The 22,349-nt window shown below is 43.9% G+C and overlaps 1 protein-coding gene across 5 annotated transcripts in view; it reads right to left on the bottom strand.

Annotated features, from left to right (window-relative positions):
• Positions 1-7,725: 7,725 nt before the first annotated feature.
• Positions 7,726-22,349, bottom strand: part of CHST3 (carbohydrate sulfotransferase 3) — a 57,806-nt gene continuing 43,182 nt past the window's right edge. For all 5 annotated transcript variants that reach the window (XM_056799348.1, XM_007505641.3, XM_007505642.3 and 2 more), the window contains 2 exons: positions 15,844-16,119; positions 7,726-11,427 (listed from right to left, as the gene is read on the bottom strand). In XM_056799348.1, the coding sequence (XP_056655326.1) occupies positions 10,188-11,427; positions 15,844-15,983 (1,380 nt within the window). In that variant the 5' untranslated portion in view covers positions 15,984-16,119 and the 3' untranslated portion in view covers positions 7,726-10,187. The remainder of the gene's footprint in view (positions 11,428-15,843; positions 16,120-22,349) is intronic.

The raw sequence follows: 22,349 nt of genomic DNA, 5'->3' as shown, positions 1-22,349 counted from the left end.
CTAGAGCTAGAGCTGATGGTTAAATTTTCATTGTGGGCATTGACACCTCAAAAGTTGGTAAATGCAATAAATTAGGGCTTGGTTTTTTAAAAATTTCATCTTCATTTTAAAATTTAGAGTTATAAATTCTCCCCCTCCCTCATCCATTGAGTGATTTAGTGTTTTAATGCTTATCTAGACTTAAGAAAGTGATGGAGAAAATGAAAAATGCAGATTAAACTTAAAAAAATGTTTCCTACATACATACTCCTCCTCCCCAACCTCCTGGAGTGCTGGTTAAACTTTTACCAGCACATCAATGACTGTCAGCTATAATTACAGAATGATGAATAGACATGAACTACTGTGTTCATCTAATCCAACCCCTCCATTTTACAGATGAGGAAACTGAGACCCTGAAAGAGGAAATAACTTTATCAAGATCATGTCACAATATGGTAGCAGTGCCAAGATTCAACCCAGATCCTGACTTCAATTCCAAAGCTTTTTAACATGGCCCTAGGCAATCTCATTAGAACCATTTTTGCAGAGTCCAAGAGTTACCAGTCTTCCTCAGGTGCTAAAATGCTGTAGTATGTTACCTGTGGGACTCAGAGCCTACAGGTAACACCCTGCTGGCTCATAGCCTTGCTGGGATTGTGTCAGACCAGCAGGGGAGAAGGTCTGGAAGTCAATCAAAGAAGAAACCAGGTGGAGGCAAGAGAAGAGATAGCTTCCAGCTTGGGTTGTGGTTGAGAGGGTGGATAGTTTTTTTTTTCCCAGCAAAGGCACTTCTCTGCCCTATGATTAGGAACAATTTGCCTCTCCAGGATGCCATTTGTGTCAGGGGAAAAAAGTAACAAACCAACCACTAAAATTAATGATATTTTTAGGTTTCCGTTAGCAGTGGGGACTGAGACTTCACCTGGTCTATGAGCTCTCTACTAAAGTCCTGGTGCCTGAGACTGTCATTTCTGCCTCACCAAGGCACCGAAGAGAAATAGTTTGAAGAATTACCTCTAAAGTTTGATTCCAAGACAGTTCCTAAAAGAGTTAGACTGAAGAATGGAGAGAGTGACATTTGCTAGCTGTGTGAAATTTAATAAAACACATCCTTGATTTGGGAATAAAGAATATCTCAGTTTCCTCCACTGTAAAATGGGGTTGGAGCTAGACTGGATGATCTTTAAGGTTCGTTCTAACCCTGATTCCTGTGATCTTATAACCTGAAATGGAACACAGACAGCTTCCAATCAAGCCAACCCTGAGTAAAATTGTGCAATAGGCAGCTTGTCTTTGATGACTTCCCCCTTCCCTTTTTACGTTTATATCTTCATTAGTTACCTTCCTGAGGCATTCTGGGAGCTGGGACTCTCCCTGTATCATTCTATTGAGACTTGTCCAATCAGGCCCCAAGATTATCTGTCCCTTTTCCTTCTCCTTCCCCACTCACTCAGGAAAGTGTCTGAAAAAAGGAAGTTCAGGGATCTTGCCAATGACTATTTTGTTGTTGCTGAGTCACATCATTTGGGGTTTTCTTGGCAAAGAGAACAGCTCTGTGTGTTACTAGTTGGGAAAAATAACCCAAGAGAACTAGGGTTGTAAGAACCTACTTATGAAGAGGGAGAGTGAGGAGCAGGAATCCACGACTCTGACTTTCTGGTGTATTGGGCCATAAGTCATGAGGTCTTTACACTCTCCTCTGTGAATCTTAAAAATTCTCAGACTTAGAACATCTCAGACTTAGAACACCCTTAGAACATTTGGTTAGGACCATTCCCCATTTTAAAACAATGAAGGGACTTTGGTCAGGAATGTATTGGGAACTCTAACATTACTCCACCCATACTTAGGCAAACTTTAGGGGAAGATAAAGTTGTAAACTCCTGATTGAACAATGAAAAGTCCCCAACCCATACTTAAAGTGAAGCAAGAACCCTTAAGCTAGGTCTATTTTTAGATCTAATACAAAGGGGTGCTAAGTACCTATGAAGATCAAATTAATCAGGCAACTTGCAAAGGACAAGTTTAGTCTACTCAGGTGTGAATTAAGAATGATCAATCCTTTGGAAAACATCTAATGTGATTGGTAGATGTAGAAATTTAGGGGAGGTGACAGGAGAAATTTTTCTTTAAAAGGAAGGCACTGGAGGGCTCTAGAAAAAAAAATCAGCTTTAGTAGCTGAATTGGAGCTCGGACTAGTTGGAGTAAGCTGGGTCTTTCTGAACACTAGAGTTTTGCTTAGAAGGATCTTGTGGTGAGTTGATAAAAGACTGACTAGTCTCTCTCTTAAGGCTCAGGCCAATATGGCCTAGGCCCTTCATACTATATTTCTCTTATTCTCTCTCCTTTTTCTTAATTCCTTAATTTGTACTAATTAAAATCTCCATAAAACCCAGCTAACTTGGGTATTTCATATTTGGGAATTTTTCCCATGGTGACCACTTTAATTGTAATATAAAATCAAGACACTAAAAATCATCTTTACAGTTTTGGCAATTCAAAGTCTTGAAAGCATATTTTCATGGTCACGGTTTATGGCAACCACTCTTTTGTCTGTAATACCTCATGCTTCTTAAAACAAGTCTTAAAGTTCATTTTCTGCAAAACGAAGGTCCCTCCTGGCTCTAAAATATGATGATAGTGGCAGAGTCCAAACAGAAAATCAGATCTTCTGGTTCCCAGTCCTGGGCTCTTTCCAATGAGCTATGCTGCCCCAGGTAAAGATAAAATACAGACTTCTGGTGGTACAATCCACTGGAGGCATTCTGGGCTTATTACCCATGGCTACCTTTTAATTAGGTGGTGCCATGGAGAGAGCACCAAGGCCAGGAGACAGGAATACCGGAGTTCAAATCTGGCCTCAGACACTTACTAGCTGTGTGACCCTGGGAAAGTCACAGATTGAATAACCTTGTTTGCCTCAGTTTCTTCATCTATCAAATGAGCTGGAGAAGGAAACGGCAAACCACTCCAGAATATTTGCTAAGAAAACCCCAAATAGGGTGTCCATCAATTGGGCAATGGCTGAACAAATTGTGGCATCTGTTGGTGACTGATGAAATACTATTGTGCCCAAAGGAATAATGAAATGGAGGGATTCCATGTGAACTAGAACGACCTCCAGGAAGTGATGCAGAGCAAAAGGAGTAGAACCAAGAGAACATTGTACACAGACAAATACACTGTGGCACAATCGAATATAATGGACTTCTCTACTAGCAACAATGCAACGATCCTGAACAACTCAGAGATTTACAAGAAAGAACACTATCCACACCCAGAGAAAGAACTGTGGGAGCAGAAATGCATTAGGAAAACATGTGATGAAATACTATTGTGCCCAAAGGAATAATGAAATGGAGGGATTCCATGTGAACTAGAACGACCTCCAGGAATTGATGCAGAGTGAGAGGAGCAGAACCAGGAGAACATTGTACACAGAGACAGATACACTGTGGCACAATCGAATATAATGGACTTCTCTACTAGCAACAATGCAATGATCCTGAACAACTCAGAGATTTACAAGAAAGAACACTATCCACACCCAGAGAAAGAACTGTGGGAGCAGAAATGCATTAGGAAAACATGTGATCGATCATGTAGTGTGATAGGGATGTGATTGGGGTTTTGATGTTAAAGGATAGGCTACTGCAGATAAGAATAACATGGAAATGGGTTTTGAACAATGATACATGCTTAACCCAGTGGAACTGCTTGTCGGATTTGGGAGGGGAGAGGAAAGAGTAGGGGGAAAGGGGAGGATCATGAATCATGAAACCATGGAAAAATATTCTAAATTTACAAAATGTTATGCTAAAAAAAAGATTATAAAAAAGAAAATTAAAAAAACCCAAATAGGGTCATGAAGACACCACTGAAAAAGAGTGAGCAACAACAAAACCTTTCATTTACTATGAATAGAGAGCCAGTCCTAGAGATGAGAAGTCCTGGGTTCAAATCTGGATTCAGACACTTTCTAACTGTATGACCCTGGACAATTCACTTAGGCCACATTACCTGGTCGTCACTGCTCTTTTGCCTTGGAACCAATACTTAGAATTGGCTCTAAGACAGAAGGTAAAGATTTTTTAAAAATACTGGAGTGTTTTCACATTTCCTTTTCTAGCTCATTTTACAGATGTAGAAACTGAGGCAAATAGGGTTAAGTGACTTGTCTAGGGTCACACAGCTAGTCAATGTCTAAGGTCAGATTTAAACTCAGGAAGATAAGCCTTCTTTACTCCAGACTGGCACTGTATCCACCATAATGCCAACTGCCCCGTTTTGTTACTATAAAATCTCTTTATTTTACAGATGAGGAAACTGAGGGGCAGAGAGGTTTAGGTAATTTGCCTTAAGTTGTATGTGGAATAAGGGTAGAGCCATTATTTGAACTCAGGTCCTCCGAGTTCAAATCTGGTTTTCTTTTCATCATTGATTTCACCATTCTACCCATATTTGCTCCATTTTTAATAAACCTTTCACTCTCTGGTCTCATCAGAGCCTGGCTTTGCCCTTGCCCTGGCTTACTCCATAGGAAGCTGAATTTGTCAACTATTTGGTCATATTAATTTCTAAGATAACTGATCTATCTGGCTAAAGCACAGGTCAGGCCATGTCACCCCCTTTATCTCTGGGGTCTTGCTTCCGCCTCAGCTATAAGTACACATATATAAGTACAGCTATAAGTACACATAAGGGGGGTCAATCTAGATGATGCAAGCTCCTTCTTTCTAGCTCTACGTCTCTGTTCCTACCCATAGTCCAGTGAAAAAGCAGCCCAATCACTACTGGAAGGAGAAAAGAATCCATGTGCAAAGGATCATTCTATCTAGCCCTCTCATTTTACAGATAAAGGAGTTGAGACCTGGGGAGGCTGCGTGATCTATCAGTTATCCAAAGAGAAACTAAATAAGCTATATTAGATCAAACTTTCACTGTACATATTGAATCTATAATTACATAGATAAGTCAATTTCCATGTGTAATTAGTTATAAATCAGATTCAATCCAAAGATCTCAAAGCACTTAATTCATTCTATTTCCTTGGGAGAGAGCAAGCTGTTTCAATTGTCTTGAAAATAAGACCCAGAAAGCATATTGACTTGAAATCTCTGGAAATCGGAATTCTTTCTTCCATATCTAGTGTTCTTACTGCACCTCGGGTCCATGAAATTGGTTTTAAAAAGTATTTTGATCATGACAGCTAGGCGGCATAGTGGATAGAGTACCAGAATCCTCTTAACAAGCTAAATCTGTAAGTCATTTAACTCTATCTGCCTTAGTTTCCTTATCTGTAAAATCAGCTGGAGAAGGAAATGGCAAACCACTCCAGTATCTTCATCAAAAAATCTCAAATGGGGTCACAAAGAACCAGACAGGACTGGAACAATAAGAATAATAACAACTGGGGGCAGCTGGGTAGCTCAGTGGATTGAGAACCAGGCCTAGAGATGGGAGGTCCTAGGTTCAAATCGGGCCTCAGACACTTCCCAGCTGTGTGACCCTGGGCAAGTCACTTGACCCCCATTGCCTAGCCCTTACCACTCTTCTGCCTTGGAGCCAATACACAGTATTGACTCTAAGACGGAAGGTAAGGGTTTAAAAAAAAAAGAATAATAACAACCATTTCAGCATAATTGATTTCTTTGACATTTGAGATGTTTTAGGCACTTATTCTGCAAAGGGGTCCAGTGGCTCCACAAGACGGTGAAAGGAGCCCTGGAACAAAAAGGGTTAAGAATCTGGTTCTCGAATCACTGAGACTGCAGATGTGGGGTGTGCACAAGGACTGGTTGAGGCAGGCAGCATATTTGTATGTAGTTGGTCCTTTGTTGTAGCTGGAATCAGTTGGTCCAGAGCTCAGGAATTCTTCCCAAGCAAATAAATAAACAAAGCAGAAACTTTTGTATTTTCCCCGTCTCCACACATTTCCAGCAGCCCCACCAGACTTTGGCCACATATTGCCTTTAAGGTTGGCTTCTGGTCATGGCTGCCAGGCTTCCTTTCTGTCACTAGGATCCTCTTCCTGCTGCCCTTTTCTGCTCGTTCAGGAAAAGTAGGCTTTGTCTCAGCTCTCTGGCAGAGGTCGGGGTGACAGTGCCTGACTTAGCAAACCCAAATGGGTGGCAGTTTGGTGCCCAAAGGAAACGAGAACAGACACCGTACAAGAAGTAGTCATTGATGAATAGCAATGGTGTCATTGTCCGAAGGAGGGAGATAAATGAGAGGATGTGCCTCACTAAGACCCCTTCTGACATACCTTCCCAAGGAGCCAACAGGATGTGAACTTTGCCAGGTGTAAATAGCATCATAGAAGAACACAGCTGGAAGGGACTTTAGAGCCCATTTATCACACTCCTTCCTTTGGCCATGAAGAAAGGAGATCTGTAAAGGTGACAGGATGAAGTGAGGACTGGAATCTGGGTTTCCTGACTTCTTCTCAAGTGTTATTGCCTCTCACGTAGCACCTTTTCCCAGCCTCTCTTTTTGCCCTTCCCCTCTCCCCCATCAGGGCCATGGCGTCCTGTGTCCTGACACCTCCTTCGTTGAGGGGTCCCTGCTATTGCCCCATAGATGGCTAGATGCTGCTGTAGGGAGCTCAGCCTTCCTAACTCTCCTAGGCTTCTGAACACAACTCAATTGTGTCAGAAAAACTAATAGGAGGTAGGGAAGGAGGGCAGGAAAGGGAGAAGGCTTGGTGTGGGAGGTGTCAGACACTGCCCTCTCACACCCACAGGCTGGAATGTTCCATACTATTTATAAAGGTTGAACCGAAGATGTGTCCTTCAACTAGAAGGGAACTAAATAAATAGCTTCATTGTTGAATGGGTCCCTTGTGCAGGGGGAAAGCTGCAAGTCTAGCTGAATGGCTTCATCTGTCTTTGAGTCCTCCCTATGAGAGGCAGCCCGTCTCCCCCAGGTGAACCAGGAAAAAAAGGCTGATGAGGAATTTAGGTCTAGTCCATCTTCTCTTTCCTACCCCCCCATTCCCACCCAATCCCTCCCCCCAAGCCTATCACAGCTGCTCTTGTCCAGGGGCGGCCAACCAGCTCTAATCTGGTGGGATGGAGAGGATTTAGGGCAGATGGGAACAGAAAGCACCAGGTACACCTCTTCCAAGATTCCACGTTGGTATCCTGTGGCTACAAAGTCAATGGTTGGCTCCTGACCTCCTTTAGGACCTGGGAATTCTTAGAGCATACCCACTGTCTCATCTTAACTTTATTCATGGGCATATAAGCATTCCTTGCTTCTGGATGGTCAGTACCCAAAAGCCCCATGTTTCATAAGCAGGTATAATAATCAACGTAAAGATGGGAATGAAAACAGGTGAGGACCTGAGGGGAGGTAACAGCAGAAGACTTGAGAATTCTGACTTTGACTAACTGAACAGAAGGATCACTGGGGAGGGACAGCTAGTTGGTTCAATGGATAGAGTGCAAGACATGGAATCAGGAACCTGGGTTCAAATTTGGCCTTAGACACATCTTAGCTATGTGATCCTGAGAAAGTCACTTAACTCCATTTGCCTAGACCTTGTCCTTCTGATTTAGAATTGATACTAGGGCAGAAAGTAAAGGTTTAAAAAATAATCACTGGGGTGATATTTCTAACAAATATCAAGGACTTATTTTGGACCTAGTGGTGTGTGTGGGGGGGGAGAAAGGGAGAGGGGGAGAGAGAGTCAAAGTTTGTCTTGTTTTTTTTTTTAAGGTATTTATACATATAACACAGACTCCCTGCAAATAAACTATTTTTTTTATTTTTCATCTCTTCACAAAATAAATAAATTAATTCAATTTGCAGCGAACAATATTCCAAAGATAGGAAACCCTTCCCTCCCAAGTTCATTCTTAATAGAGTTCTCCAAAAATCTCTGGTGGGAGGAGGGGGAAGGCAGATGTGAGGAGCAGGGAGCTCCCAGAAGGCCACACTGGGAGTAGAGGCGATGGCTCCCCCATCACTCCTTGATGCCTGTTGCCTGGTACTGGCTAGAGCTGGTATCTTCCCACTCTGGGGAACCAGGAGGTAAAGAAGGGATGGGGATAGGGGAGAGGGGGAAGTAGTCTCCTCATTAGAAAAACAACAATAATAACAAAACATTTCTGGACCTGCCAGAGATGTCTTCAACAACACCACATCCTAAGGTGGGAAGAGGCTCCCAGATATCGTTACTGGGTTCTCCGTGTCCCAGTCCAGTCTATTCAAACTGAAGATCTCTCTACTGGGGGAGGGTGTTTGAGTCAAATTCTTGCACTGCCCATAAATGGAATTCAAAATCAAGAATCAGAGACATCCAGATGTGACCATGACTCCCACCAATTGAAATAGCCCACAAACAAGGATGACTCCATCATTCTTCTGGACGCTCTGCATCCTGACTGCCTTTAGGGATGTTTCTTCCCTGTTCCCCTGAGCTATGACCAGTCCCACAATAGAATGCCACCCTTCTCTCGCCAAACATGCTGGCCTGGGATGACCAGATGTCTTGTATAGGCTGAATTGCCCATGAGAATGTAAGCTCCAGGAGGGCAGGCACTGACTTTTGTTTGGATGCCCAGGACCTGGTATAGAGCTTTAGCAACTGAAAGGCACTTTAATAAATGCTGGTGGAGTTAATTAACCACGTAGACAACTATTTTTGGTGTTAATTTCTAGGCCCTGACCCTGGAGGGGACAGAGGGAGCTTGTCCTGGATGTTGTCTTTAAAAGCAAGACATGTGCATGGAAATGGCATCTTGAGGCCAGGGTACCTCTCCAAGGAGGAGGGGAAACACCCTATGACCTCAGAAAAGCAAAAAGGGATAATGGATGTCGTCTAAAAATCTGGACTGGTGATGGGAGGAAGGGAGGACTGAACAGACTCAAATGAACTCCAGCTGCCTCTTTTGTTTCTGGGGACCCCCTGTAGCAATGGCTCCTGCTCCCTGGGTAAAAGGGAAACCCCAGCAAATAGTTCCTTCAAGTCTCCCCCAACTGCCTTCTCTACCAACAACCTCTAACAATACTCTTTGCTGAGGGGAAAATAAAGAAGCCAAACCATAAAACCCCTAAATAATGGTTCTCAATCAAGTTGAGTAATTTTTCTCCCCCAAATCCTCAGGGGAGTGACGGAGGAATGGGGCTTCCAGACTGTCGCCTTGATGGCTAATTTGTGGTCTGAATTTGGGCAAGGAAAAAGCCAGTGTCTTCTAGAAAGAAACAGAGGCTTTAGGCTGTCCTGCTCCCCCTTCTCCCCTGAGTGTGCTTTGTACCTTCCCTCCCTATCCTATGTTGTTGGGGTTTTGTTGTTTTTGCTTGTTTGTTTTAAGATTTATCCATCTAGCAGAGCCTTTTATCTGTCCCCCTTAGGCCAAGCTTTGATCATGCCTTCCATAGGAAAGTCTGGACATCCATCAAGGAGAGAGAGGCTCTCCCGGAGCCAAATGAGTTTGGATAGAGCCCTTAGAGGAAGGGGATGTCATAAATAAGCTGGATGAGGGTTTGTCCAAAGTCCCTTGAACACAGCCCATTTGCCACAAAAGTGAGGAAACTTATGGCTTAGAGGAGGTAGTGAGAACCAGGAAGAAAAAAGGGCCTCCCTCAGAGTTTTTCCCTGAAAACAAGGCTCGGTAGTTAATGGTCTGATCCCAGGCCAGCATCTGGTAACCCAGGCTGTGACTCTGTGTTCCTGCTAGGTCTTTCCTCCGCAACAACTGTAATAAAAATGAGGAAAGGCCTCTGGGTATTTAGCACAGAAGGACCCTGTAGAGAGAGGCAGGCACTTGTATGAAGACGGGGATGAGGAGGCTGGAGGCAGAGGACGTTCTCAGTGTATGAAAATGAAGTCAGGACACGGACAGGCCCTGGACAGGCCCCGTCTGGCCTCGGAGCCTCCAGGGGAGAATTCATCCTTGGAGATGGAGGTTGGGGAGTCCCAGAAGCGGGTAGGGGGCCTGCCCTGGGCTCTTTCTGCTCTAGGAAATCTTGGTGGCAAAAGGATGAAGAGGAAAGAGGTGAGTGGGAGGGGATAAGGCCTACTACTCTAGCAAGAAGGACTGCCTGGCTCATTGAACTTCTTACAGTGTGACCCTCGCCACCACGTGCCCACCCGCCACCCTCCTGAGGCTCTGTCATTGCTCCGACTTCTCCGCGGTTCTGTGTGGTGGGGGCGGGGCAGGGAGAGGTCGAGGCTCCGGATCCAGTCCCCCTGGGCCATTTACGTCACCCAGAAGATGCCCCGGTCCTCCAGCAGACTGATGGAGCGATTCATGAGGGTGGCTGGGTCCGGGGCCAGCTTGTAGCCAAAGAGCTGCATGGCGGGGCCACAGGCCCTCTGGACCACCTGGGCCAGCTTGAAGGGGATGCTGAGGCGCCATTTGTCAAACTGCTCCGAGGAGTTCTTCTGGGTAGAGTAGATGCCGCTGCCGTCCCTCGAGGCCTGGGTGTTCTTCCGGATCCAGTCCTCCACCTGCGGGGTGAGGGTGATCCCCGCAAAGCGGTACATCTCGCGGGCCTTCTGCAGAGGCAGCCGGGCCACATCCTCGTAGCGGACCAGCATGTAGCGCCCCCGGAGCCAGGAGGGCTGGCTCAGGCCCAGCTCAGCCGAGAGGCGGATGCTCTCGCAGTTCCCCCGAAGCCTCTGGACCTCATCCTCCCGCAGGGAGGCCTCTCCCTCCGCCACCCACTTCTTCCAGCTCTCGTACTTGCCGGAGAAGGCCACCATGCGGGATGCCTGCACAGCCCGGGGGTCCCGGACCAGCTGGATGATGCGCATGTCCAGGCGGGGGTCTTCCACCAGGGGGCGCAGGAACTCCAGCTGCCGGATGCGCACGGCTTTGAGGGCCATGTGCTCTTTGCGCCGGCAGGCGTCCGTGGCCAGGGTTAGGTTGAGGGGTCCGCAGCGGCGGTTCTTGCAATGGTACTTCTCGAAGACCTTCTTGACGACGGGCGTGCAGACGGGCTCCTCGCAGAGCGAGCGGCTCGACCCTCTGCGGAACATGAACTGAGTCAAGTGGTCCTCGGGGAACGGCGTGATGAAGTGCTCCAGGATGTAGAGGTCACAGAGGAACAGCTGCTTCAGCACATCGCGGTAGACCAGCGCCGAGCCGGCCGCATTGGCCCCTCCGGGTTCAAAAGTCACCGTCCTCTCGATGTGCCACAGAGGTTCAAAGAGGTAGAAGATGTTGCCTTGTTGGTTAAAGAACTCCCCCACGAAGGAGGAGCCCGTCCTGGTGGTGGCCATCAGAAGGATGTGCCGGCGCGGGCCCAGGGGCAGCTCCTCGGACTCCCCGCCCAGCTGCAGCGTGATGTTCCGGAGCCGTTGTTGAAGCTGGGAGAAGGAAGAATCCAGTTCGCTCAGGGACAGGAGGGACGCGTTTTCTGATAGGATCAGGGCTGGGTCGGTGCTGTTGGCATCCAGTAGGGATTGTGGGATTTGCTTTAGCTTGTCGGAGACCCTGGGAGCACAGAGAAAAAGAATGACAACATCAACAACAAATAGCTAGCATCCGTGCATTTGCAAAAGCTTTTTGCACATTTATTTTTATTGCAGTTATTTGCAAAGTTGATCAACAACACATGTAAAACCCAGTAGAATTGCTCGTTGGATATGGGAAGGGGATGGGAGAAGGGGAAGGAAAGAACATGAATCATGGAACCATGGAAAAATAGTCTAAATTATTTAAATAAATAAACTTTTGGGGTAGCTGGGTGGCTCAGTGGATTGAGAGCCAGGCCTAGAGATGGGAGGTCCTGGGTTCAAATTTGACCTCAGACACTTCCTAGCTGTGTGACCCTGGACGAGTCACTTGACCCCCACTGCCTAGCCCTTACTGCTCTTCTGCCTTGGAGCCAATACACAGTATTGACTCCAAGATGGAAGGTAAGGGTTTTAAAAAAAACCAACTAAATAAATAAACTTTTAAAAATAAAAAATAATGCAAGAAAAAAGATTTGCAAAGCACTTTACAAATATGATCTAATATTATTTAACAGAACATCAGTGACAGAGTTAGTGCCGTCTACCCAGGCAGCCAAATGCCAACACATAGCCCTTTCCTTCAGGAAACTCCTTGGAGCAATTTTCCTCACTAGTTCAATCCCTGACTCAGAGAAATAGAATCCGAGAACGGTAGGGCTGGACTGGGTGTTATTTCGTCCAAATTCATACGGTTACTAAGTTAGTAACAGAGTCAAGACTAGAGCTCCGGTGTTTTGTTTTGTTTTTTAATTAAACTTATTTTTTCCCAATTATCAAGCAATTTCTGCCCCCCCCCCTTCCTTTCCACCTCTCCCTTCACCAACTGGAAAAAGAGAAAGAAAAAGAAATCCCTTGTAATAAATAATCATAATGTAGTAAAAGACATTCCCCCAATGTTTGTCTTTTCTGTGTTAGTTCATCATCATCTCTCTGTAAGGAAGTGGGGAGCATTCTCCATTGATCCTTGAGTTGTTACATCCATCGGAGTTTTAAAGTCTTTCAGGGCTGTTCTCTGCCCAATGTTGATGTCATAGTATAAATTGCACTGACCATGCTCATTTCAATCTTTATCATTAGCATAAATCATCAGCATTTCTATGTATTTCCAACAAAACTCAGCAGCAAGAGTTAAAAAGAGAAACTCCATTTAAAATTAGTAGTCTAGGTAATATAAAATACTTGGGAATCTATTTACCAAGACAAATGCTGGAATTAAATGAACACAATTACAAAACACTTTTCACACATTCTTCATTGGTTGCTACAAGTCTTCTGAGGTTCCTCTGAAACCATCTCTTTGTTTCTTATAGCATAATAATGTTTCATTGGGTTCATATACCATAATTTGTTCAACTGTGCCTCACGGAAGGGACATGCTTTTAGTTTCTAGTTCTCTGTCACTACAAAAAGAACTGCTGAGGGCAGTTTGGTGGCTCAGTGGATAGAGAGCCAAGGCGAGAGATAGGAGGTCCTGGATTCAAATTTGACCTTAGATCCTTCCTAGCTGTGTGACCCTGGGCAAGTCACTTAATCCTTATCGCCTAGCTCTAACCACTCTTCTACCTTGGAACCAACACCCAGTATTGAATCTAAGACAAGAGAAGAGTTAAAAACAAATAATTGCTAAAATATTTTTGTACGTAGAGGGACTTTTCCTCTTTGTATAATTTCTTTGCTGAGTCAAAGGATGTACATAGTCTAGGGACCTTCTGAACATACCGTAGGACCTCATTTTATATGACCAATAACATGGTCCTACTGGAGTTTCAAATTCCTTTCCAGAAGGGCTATGCCAATTTGCAGCTCTGCCAATGGCGCATCCATATATCTGTTTTCCCACAATCCTCCCAACATTTGTCATTTTCTGATTTTTGTTAGCTTCAACAATGTGATGAGTGTGGGGTGTCTTTCAGCCAAATCAAGGTTCTTTCTACCATCCTAGAGGTCTGTGTGTCATTACTTAATGGAGAGATGTCAAAGTTGCTGCCACTCGGGGTTAGCAAAATGTAGCATACCAGGCATGTTGGCATCTGGGCCAGTATGAGAAGTATGGTTGATGTATTGATATTGTACTATATATATTCATTTATCAGATACTTGGGCAGATCAGTTAATGATCTTACAGGCCAAAGGGCAGGAGAATTCCTGCGCCTAAGCCACAAAGGCTTAGCTCTTACCTGGTCAAACCGCATTCCTTTGAAAAGTACGTGTCAGGGGAATCTCCACCTCCTCTGATCTTGTCATTGTCTATTCAACCAATGTTAAGACCTTGCTATGTTACGTATTCGTTGATTACCTCTCAATCCACAATAATACTGAGGGGGCACTAATCTCTCTCTTGATTCCTGCATCCTCGGGGTTCTTCCTCCTATCTCTCCTTATCTTTCCTAGCACCACTGTCGCTCAAGTGCTTTCTGTCTCGGAATTCTTACTTCCACGTGTTTTCTTATTTCTCATGTTTTCCTTTAATTAATCTTCAAGGGAAAACATTATAAGGAGCTAGCGCCTCTCCCCGTAACTTTTAACTTGTCTTTGAGTCTTCATCACCCATTTTCCTCTGGCTCCCTTCTCCTTCTCAAGTTATAACCCACAACAAAATTTATATAGCAATTGCTGGATGATTGTTATATAAAACTTCCTGAGGGTGTGGGATTAAATTGTAATTGGGAAATATTTAACAAAATAAATAAGCAAAATATAGAAATAATGATAAAAAAATATATAGCATATTCATATAATATATTAAAATATAATAAAATGATATAGAAATAAAAATAAAAAATTTAAAAATCAATCTATGACAGATATTGCTAGCTTGTGATTTTCTAAGTCAATAATGCTGTCTGCAGGGGTCTGGCACCATTGGTCTGATGGAGAGGTACAGGAAATGGAACCTGAATTCAGAACCCAACTTGGATGATTATTAGTTGTATGATCCTGAGCAAATCAGCTTACATTCCTGACCCTCAGTTTCTGCATCTATATAATGGGCAAGCCTCTAAAACTATTAGTTGCAGAGAAAAGGGCCTATAATCAGGAAGATTTCAATTCAAATGTGGCCTCAGATACTTACTAGTTGTGTGACCCTGAGCAAATGACTTTACCTCTCTTGGCCTCAGTTTACTCCTATGTAAAATGGGAGTAATAATAACTTCTATCTCATGTGGTTGTTGTGAGGATCAAATGAGATATTTGTAAAGTGCTTAGCACAGTGCCTGACATAGTAAATGCTATGTAAATATTAGTTATTATTGTTGTTATTATTAAAATGGAGAAAATTATAGCACCTACCTCATAGGGTTGTTGTGAAGACCAAATTATATAATAATTGTAAAGCACTTATAGCACAATGCCTGGCACATAGCAGGAGCTATATAAATTTAGTTATTAGCTATTATTATTATTGGGGAGTGAGGTGAGACTCAATGGATAGAATGATAGTCCTGGAGTCAAGAAGACCTGAGTTCAAACTCAGCCTCAGATATATACTTGCTGGGTGACCCTGGGAAAGTCACCAAACCCTGTTTGCCTCAATTTCCTTGTCTGTAAAGTGTGTTGGAAAAGGAAATGGCAAAATACTTTGCCAAGAAAAACTCATACGGGGCCACAAAGAATCAGGTATAACTGACAATGATTGAATAACAAAATTGCTCCCTTCTATGTATTTTTGAATGCCCTTTTCTTAATTTTTAAGGAAATCTACATTGCTACCTATTGAGTTACCTCTCCACATCTCCCCCCCAAATCCTTCCTTGTAACAAGTGAGACAAATAAGTCATAGCCATGGAATCTCTCAGTGCCCCAAACATCTGAGACCATTAGTGGTCTTCTAGCAACTGGTGCCAATCTCCATTGGTAGGCGTTTTCTCCTTGGAATTTCCGTATACCAATGAAACCTCTAGTTTCACTGAAAGCTCTAGTAGAGAGAGGGAGTGAGGAAGAGAGAGGTGAGGAGAGAGAGGGAAGGAGGGGGAGAAAAAAGGGGGAGGTGGAAGGCAGAGAGATGGATGATAGGAAGGGGAGAGGGGTGAGGAGGAGAGAGGGAGGAGAGGGAAAGAGGAAGAAAGAGGGATAGATAGATGTAGAGAGAGAGATATGGAGAGAGAGTGATATGGATAGATGCACAGAGTTACAGATGGATGGATGGATGATGGATGGATGGATGAATGGATGAGTGGACAGACAAGTGAGTAAAATGGGGTGGAAAGAATTTTTGCAACATTCTTTTGTCTCATTGCCCTTCTAGATCCAAGCTCTGTGAGGACAGGGATCACGTCTTATCCAAAGTCTTCATATGCCCCAGGGTGTAGTATGATGCTTTGTACACAGTAGGCACTTTTGTTCAATGAAGGAATTTCTAGAAAGAAGGAATAATGATCCCCTCCTTTCTTACCTTGATATGATTTTGTTTTCTTTCTCAATGAAGACAAAAACAATAACCACAAACAACAGGAAAAGAGCATATTTGCTCCTCATTCTCAGCCTGTGTAGAAGATCCCGAGTATCTTGGGGCCAAAAATGTCCTTTTTCCATGGGGATGGATTAGGGGAGAGGGAAGGAAGGGCTCTGGGAGCTCCTTCCCTTCCCAACAAGCTGTCCAGCACTCAACCTTGTGTAGTTAGCTGGACCACATCTTTGACCTTGCCATCAGGTGGAGGACACCCACGTCCTGCAGGAGAGAAAAAAGTGAGGTCAGCTGGACAGCTTACATTCACATGAACCAAGCAGAAAAAAGATGTTGAGTCAATAGCCCCTTTTTAGCCCCTTTAAGGGGCTAAAAATAACTACGGCCTCTCTCTATGGAAACCCAAAGCAAAGGGAGTCCCAAACCAGAATGAATGCCATGGATTGTCTGGAATCTGAAACGGAATTAAACTCAAATATGATTTTTATTGCACCATGAACAGAAACAACATTATATTTTTTATATTTCAAAAAAAAATCTCACGATCTAGAAACGTAATCCAATGAGGTCAAGGATAGAAGAGAGATCCCATGCAAACTAAAATATTCCTAGAAGATTTTATGGTAGTAGCAAAGAACTGGAGAAAGAGTCATGTGCCCATTGACTTAGAGAATAACTGGGTCACCAGTGGTAGATGAATGTGATGATCTACTACTGTGCTATAAGAAATGTCAACTATGGAGAATATAGGGAGGAATGGGAAGATTTTTATGAATTGATGCAAAGTAAAGAAAGCAAAACTGGGAAAGAAATATATATGACAAGTTGAATAATTACAATGCATCAAAAATAAACACCGAGGGGCAGCTAGGTGACAGTGGATAGAGCACTAGACCTGGAATCAGAAGGACCTGGGTTCAAATTTGGCCTCAGACACTTCCTAGCTGTGTGACTCTGAGCAAGTCACTTAACCCCCATTGCCTAGCCCTTACAGTTCTTCTGTCTTAGAGTTGTTATTAAGACAGATAGTAAGGGTTTCAAAAACAAAAACTGACCATTGTATAACTAGTGATCAAGCTTGGCCCCAAAAAAGAGACATGAGAATGTACCTCTCCCTCCCTTTTTTGCAGAGGTAGAGGATGATGGATGTGGGATACTGTCCGATTTGACTGCTTTGTTGTTGTTTGCCGATTTAAAAAAAAAATTCTTATAAGAAAGGACTCTACGGGTATAGGAGGGAGAATAGACTGCAAAATGGCAGTGCTCTCAAAACAAGAAACCAATACATTTCTGTAAACAGTTCCAAAGGTGCAACATTTCTAAAACCAGAAAAAGTGGAATATCATCGTACCCTCCCACTCTCACCCTAACCCTGACATGGACCAAACCTCTTTTCCATGCATGATTATAGTCACTTTCTCTCCTAGGTGCAAGGGATGATTCATCAGCCTGTGGATAGCCTATATAGTTATCTCTTTCACGAGACACAGGACAAGCGCTCCCTTGGTTTTTGCAAAGGTCTTTGAATGAGCAAGAAGACTGTTGCTTCCCATGTCGATCTATTCCTCTTCCATTTTGAGTGAAATATATTCTTGGTAGAGAGCTGGTGACTTAGAAGGAGTCAGTGTGCTGGCTATTTTACTTGCCTCTACCGTGCTACAAGGGCAGGTTCTATTGAGGGTTGGCTGGAAGACACAGTGATGCTATTGTTGTTTGGAAAGAATAAATAAAACACTTTTAAAAAAATGATCCTAGCTGTGTGATCCTAAGCAAGTCACTTAACCCCCAATGCCTAGTCTTTGCCTTCTGCCTTGGAACTGATATTTAGTATCAATTCTTTTTTTCCCCATAAACCCTTACCTTCTGTCCTAGAATCAATATTGGGTATTGGTTCTAAGGTAGAAGAGTGGGAAGGGGTAGGCAACGGGGGTTAACTGACTTGCCCAGGGTCACACAGCTGGGAAGCATCTGAATCCAAATTTGAACCCAAGACCTCCTGTCTCTAGGCCTGGCTCTCAATTCACTGAGCCACTCAGCTGCCCTCTTTAGTATCAATTCTAAGACAGAAGATAAGGTTCGTTTTTAAACATTTATCTTCTGTCTTATAATCAATACTGTGTATTGGTTCCAAGGAAGAAGAGTGGTAAGGGCTAAGCAATAGCAATTAAATGACTTGCCCAGGGTCATATACTAGGAAGTGGCTGAGGTCAGATTTGAACTCAGGACCTACTGTCTCCTTAGCTCCTTCCAGATAAGGGTTAAAAAAAAAAAGGTGAGATCAAGGGCACAAGTAATACCCAATGAAATTGCGAGTCGGCTGAGGGAAGGGTGGGTGGAGGGGAGGGAGGGAAATAAAGTAAGTATTGTAACCAAAGAATAATGTTCTAAATTGACTAAATATATTAATTCAAATGGACAAAAAAGGTGAGAAGTAAGAGAACACTCAATAGAGCAGTATTATGGAATAAGAGTATCTAAAACTCAGTGTTTTAAGGTTTGCAAAGCACTTTACTTATCACATTTGAGGTTGATGTTACTATCTTTATTTTATGGATGAGGAAGCCAAAGACAAATAAAGGTTAAGCAACTTGTTATATATATATAACTCTCTTTCCTTCCCTCCCTCACCCTCTCTCTGTCTGTCTCTCTCTCCTTCTCGCCATCCATCTATATATACACACATATATAACTGCTAGGGCAGAATTCAAACTCAAGACTTCCTGACTTGAAGTCCAGCATTCCATCCACTACTCCACGGAGATGCCTTGGGAAAAATGAAAGCCAAAAAGGCAGAAGCATCTGGAAAGGGTGCGTGTTTAATGGGGTCAATCAATGCCCTCAAAAATGGCTTAGCTAAAAGATGGTGGGGGTGGGGGTTGAGAAAGAGAATCAGATTTAGCATTGAAGAGATAACCTTGGAAAGTGTGTGACGTGAGAGTGACCGCCGAGGATCCACTTCCCAGCCTCTCTCCTCAGCAGAGCCCAGAAACTTCCCGTACTGAGAGCACATCTGCCCGGCAGCACATCTGGAGAGCTATATCACAACTCTGTTTCCCCACAAAAATTGGGATGTTGTTGTTGCTGTTCCTTTTCCAATGATCCTTAAACCAAGAGGGGCCGCCAGATTTTTGGAAACAAAGTATTACCTCTCCTAACAACCTGCATCAGCAACATTATTTCCCATGGGCGAAACTAGTCTTCTCAAAGAAGCTCCCCTCCCCGAGTGCTTCCTCTCTGGCAGCATCCTACTCATTTCCACCTCTGCAAAATTCTCCATGAGTTTCATGGGCTCAGGCTCATTTCACCAGCTGTTTCCCCAGAGAATCCCTGAGGCTTTCCTAGAAACCATCGAGGAAGGAAGGAAGAGGGAATCCCTACCGTAGCATCTCCTCTTGGGTTTCTCCAAGCGAGAATCCACAGATCTGAGTCCCCATCCTGTTCTGGCCTCTGGGAAGAGGCAAGGAGAACTGTGTGTGTGTGGTCGGAGCCATGGGGCAGTGGACCAGATTTCACATAGAGCTCTGCATTCTGTCAGGATAGTGTCTACTCCTCCCAAACCTCTGTGTTCAAATGGCCCCACAGCTCACACACTCCATGAAATGTCTGGTCGCTGGAATTGAGCTTTGCGGAGAAACAACTACGAGTGCATCATAGAAATGTGGGGTTAGGTGTCAGAACGCATCTAAGATTAAACTCACTGGACCTAGTCTGTGAGCCTCTCTTTTACCTTCTAAAGGTCCCAGCTTAAACTTTATCCCCCCAAATCCTACTAGATTTCCTTTTCCCAATGATGTTCCCTAAGGAACCCCGGACCTTGCCATCAACCTTGCTGATGCACTCTGAAGGTCACTAGGCATTTCCATGTTGTGCTCCTGTCTTCCCCCCACCCCAATTAGACTGTAAACTTGAGAGCAGAGACTTTGATTTGCAAATTTGCATTTCCAATATTTAGTATAGTGCTTTGCAAATCATGTCAATTAGTTGCAAATAGTAAGTATTTTTCTATTGCATTCCATCTAATCCAATCTTATCTGAATAAAAATCCCCTCTAACTGAGCTACTCTCAGCAATACAACGATCCAGGACACTCCTGAAGGATGCAGGCAAAGGATGCTCTCCACCTGAGTGGGATGCAGATCAAAGCAGATGATCTTTCACTTGTTTGTTTGGGTTTATGTTTGGGGGTTATAAGATGACTCACAAAAATGAACACTAGGGAAATGTGTTTTGCGTGATAATACTTGTATAACCCAGATCAAATCACCTGCCAGCTCTGGGAAAGGAAAGGGAAGAGAGGGAGGGAGGGAGATAAGTTCGATCACATAACTTGGGAAAATTTATGTCAAAATTTATTTCATGTAATTGGTAAAAAAATAAAAATAAAAAATGAGATAATTAAAAAAAAAAACCCCTCTACGATCTCTTCTTGATCTTTTGGCTAAGATCAAATGTAAAATCCCCCTACTTCTCTACAACAAAGCTGAACAGTGGTCAGTAACTCTTTAGCTAGTCGGTCAATGAACATTTATTTACTTTCTCTCTTAGAATTAATACTAAGTATTGATTCCAAGGCAGGAGAACAGTAAGGGCTGGGCATTTGGGGTTAAATGACTTGCCCAGGGTCACACAGCTTGGGAGTATTTTAGGCCAGATTTGAACCCAGGACCTCCCATCTTCAGACCTGGCTCTCTATCTACTGAGTGGCATCTAGCTGTCCTGATAAGCATTTATTAAGTACCTTCTGTGTATCAGGCACTGTGCTGAGCACTGAAATATCAAAGAAAGGTAAAGTCTCCATTCTCAAGGAGATAACATGCAATCAAGTATGTACAAACAAGCTATCTACAGTATAAATTTAGGGATAGACTCAGAGGGAAGCCTCTGAGGTTTAGGAGGACTTGGAAATGCTTCTTTTATTTTTTCTTTTCCCCAACTCATTCCTTTTGGAAAGGTGAGACTGTAGCTGAGCCTAGAAGGAAGCTGGGGAATAAAAGAAGTAAAGATGAGGAGGGAGAAAATTCCAGGCACGGGGGGTGGCCAGTGAAAATGGTGAGAACTGGAGGATGCAGTGTGCTGTGGGAGCAGCAGCAAGGAAGCCGGTGCCTGGGTCTAAGTAGGTGGGAGTGAGTAAGGTGTAAGAGGACTGGAAGGGAATGGGGCAAGGGCTTTGAATGCCCACCCATTTACTCCTGGAAATGACTGGGAGCCACTGGTGTTTATTGGTAAATGGTCAGGTCTATATTTTAGGTAGATTACTTCAATAGCTTAGTAGAAGATGGACTAGAGTAGGGAGATTCCTGAAGCAGGCAGACCCCTTCCTCTAGTGAGGAGTTTGGGATGAAACTAGGACATTAGGTTTAGAGTGTGCAATGGGCAACTGGAGATGCAAGGCTGGAGATCAGGAGACAGATTGGTGACAGATAAGTAGAACTGTGGATCATGGGCACAGAGACGAAAACGGAATCCATGGGAGTTGTTCAAAATCACCAAGTAAGGGGGAAGCTGGGTAGCTCAGTGGATTGAGAGCCAGGTCCATTGGTGGGAGGTCCTGGGTTCAAATCTGGCTGCAGACACTTCCCAGCTGTGTGACCCTGGGCAAGTCACTTAACCCCCATTGCCTAGCCCTTACCACTCTTCTGCATTTGAATCAGTACACGGTATTGACTCCAAGATGGAAAGTGAGGGTTTTTTAAAAAATCACCAAATAAAACAGTCTACAGAGGGAAGAGAAGGAGCCCAAGACAGAGTCCTGGGGTCAAATGCTCTCAGGAGGAGTGATCTAGATGAAGATTCACCCACAGAGACTGAGAAGGAGCCGGCAGATGAAAAGTAGGAGAAGCAGAAACCCAGAGAGGAGAGAATATCAAGGAGAAGAGTCTGATCAACCAGAGAAAAGGCCATTATTCATTCAGATATCAGTTGGGGGATGTTGGGGCAGGTATGTGGCTCAGTGGATAAAGCACCAGACCTGGGATCAGGAATACCTCAGACATGCCCTAGCTGCGTGAACCTGGGCAAGTCCCTTAACTCTGTTTGTCTAACCTTGCCCCGCTCTCTTAGAGTTGAAGGTAAGAGTTTAAAAAAATATTAAAATGCCAGAAATTTGTCCAACTGGCAATAAAACAACTGAGGCAGAGCTCTGGGCCAGTAACTATTTATTAGAGGGATCTGGCCCCATCCCAGACCTTCCTCATAGTTTGAGACCCGCATCTTCTCTAGAGTACAGCTTTTATGCCCTTCAGCAGCCAGCTCCATCCTTCGGTGCCTGGTCAGTCCAGGAATAAGCATGTCATCTCATGGGTGGACTCCAAACTCTTGGCCTGCCCCTTGGTCACACTGTTGCTACCAAACAATGAGGTGGACCTATAACAACCAGTCTATCTACACCCCATCCTCTAGACGCCCACTCTTAGCAACATGGCCTGGGCATCCTAGCAACGGACCCTAAGCTGGTATGATTCTCTATTAGATTCAGCCTCTTGTCCAGGCCTGCA

Source organism: Monodelphis domestica, chromosome 1 (assembly GCF_027887165.1).
Source record: "Monodelphis domestica isolate mMonDom1 chromosome 1, mMonDom1.pri, whole genome shotgun sequence".
NCBI classification, from domain to species: Eukaryota; Metazoa; Chordata; class Mammalia; order Didelphimorphia; family Didelphidae; genus Monodelphis; species Monodelphis domestica.
Note: the sequence above shows the minus strand (reverse complement) of the source record. Positions and strands in the feature narration are given on the sequence as shown.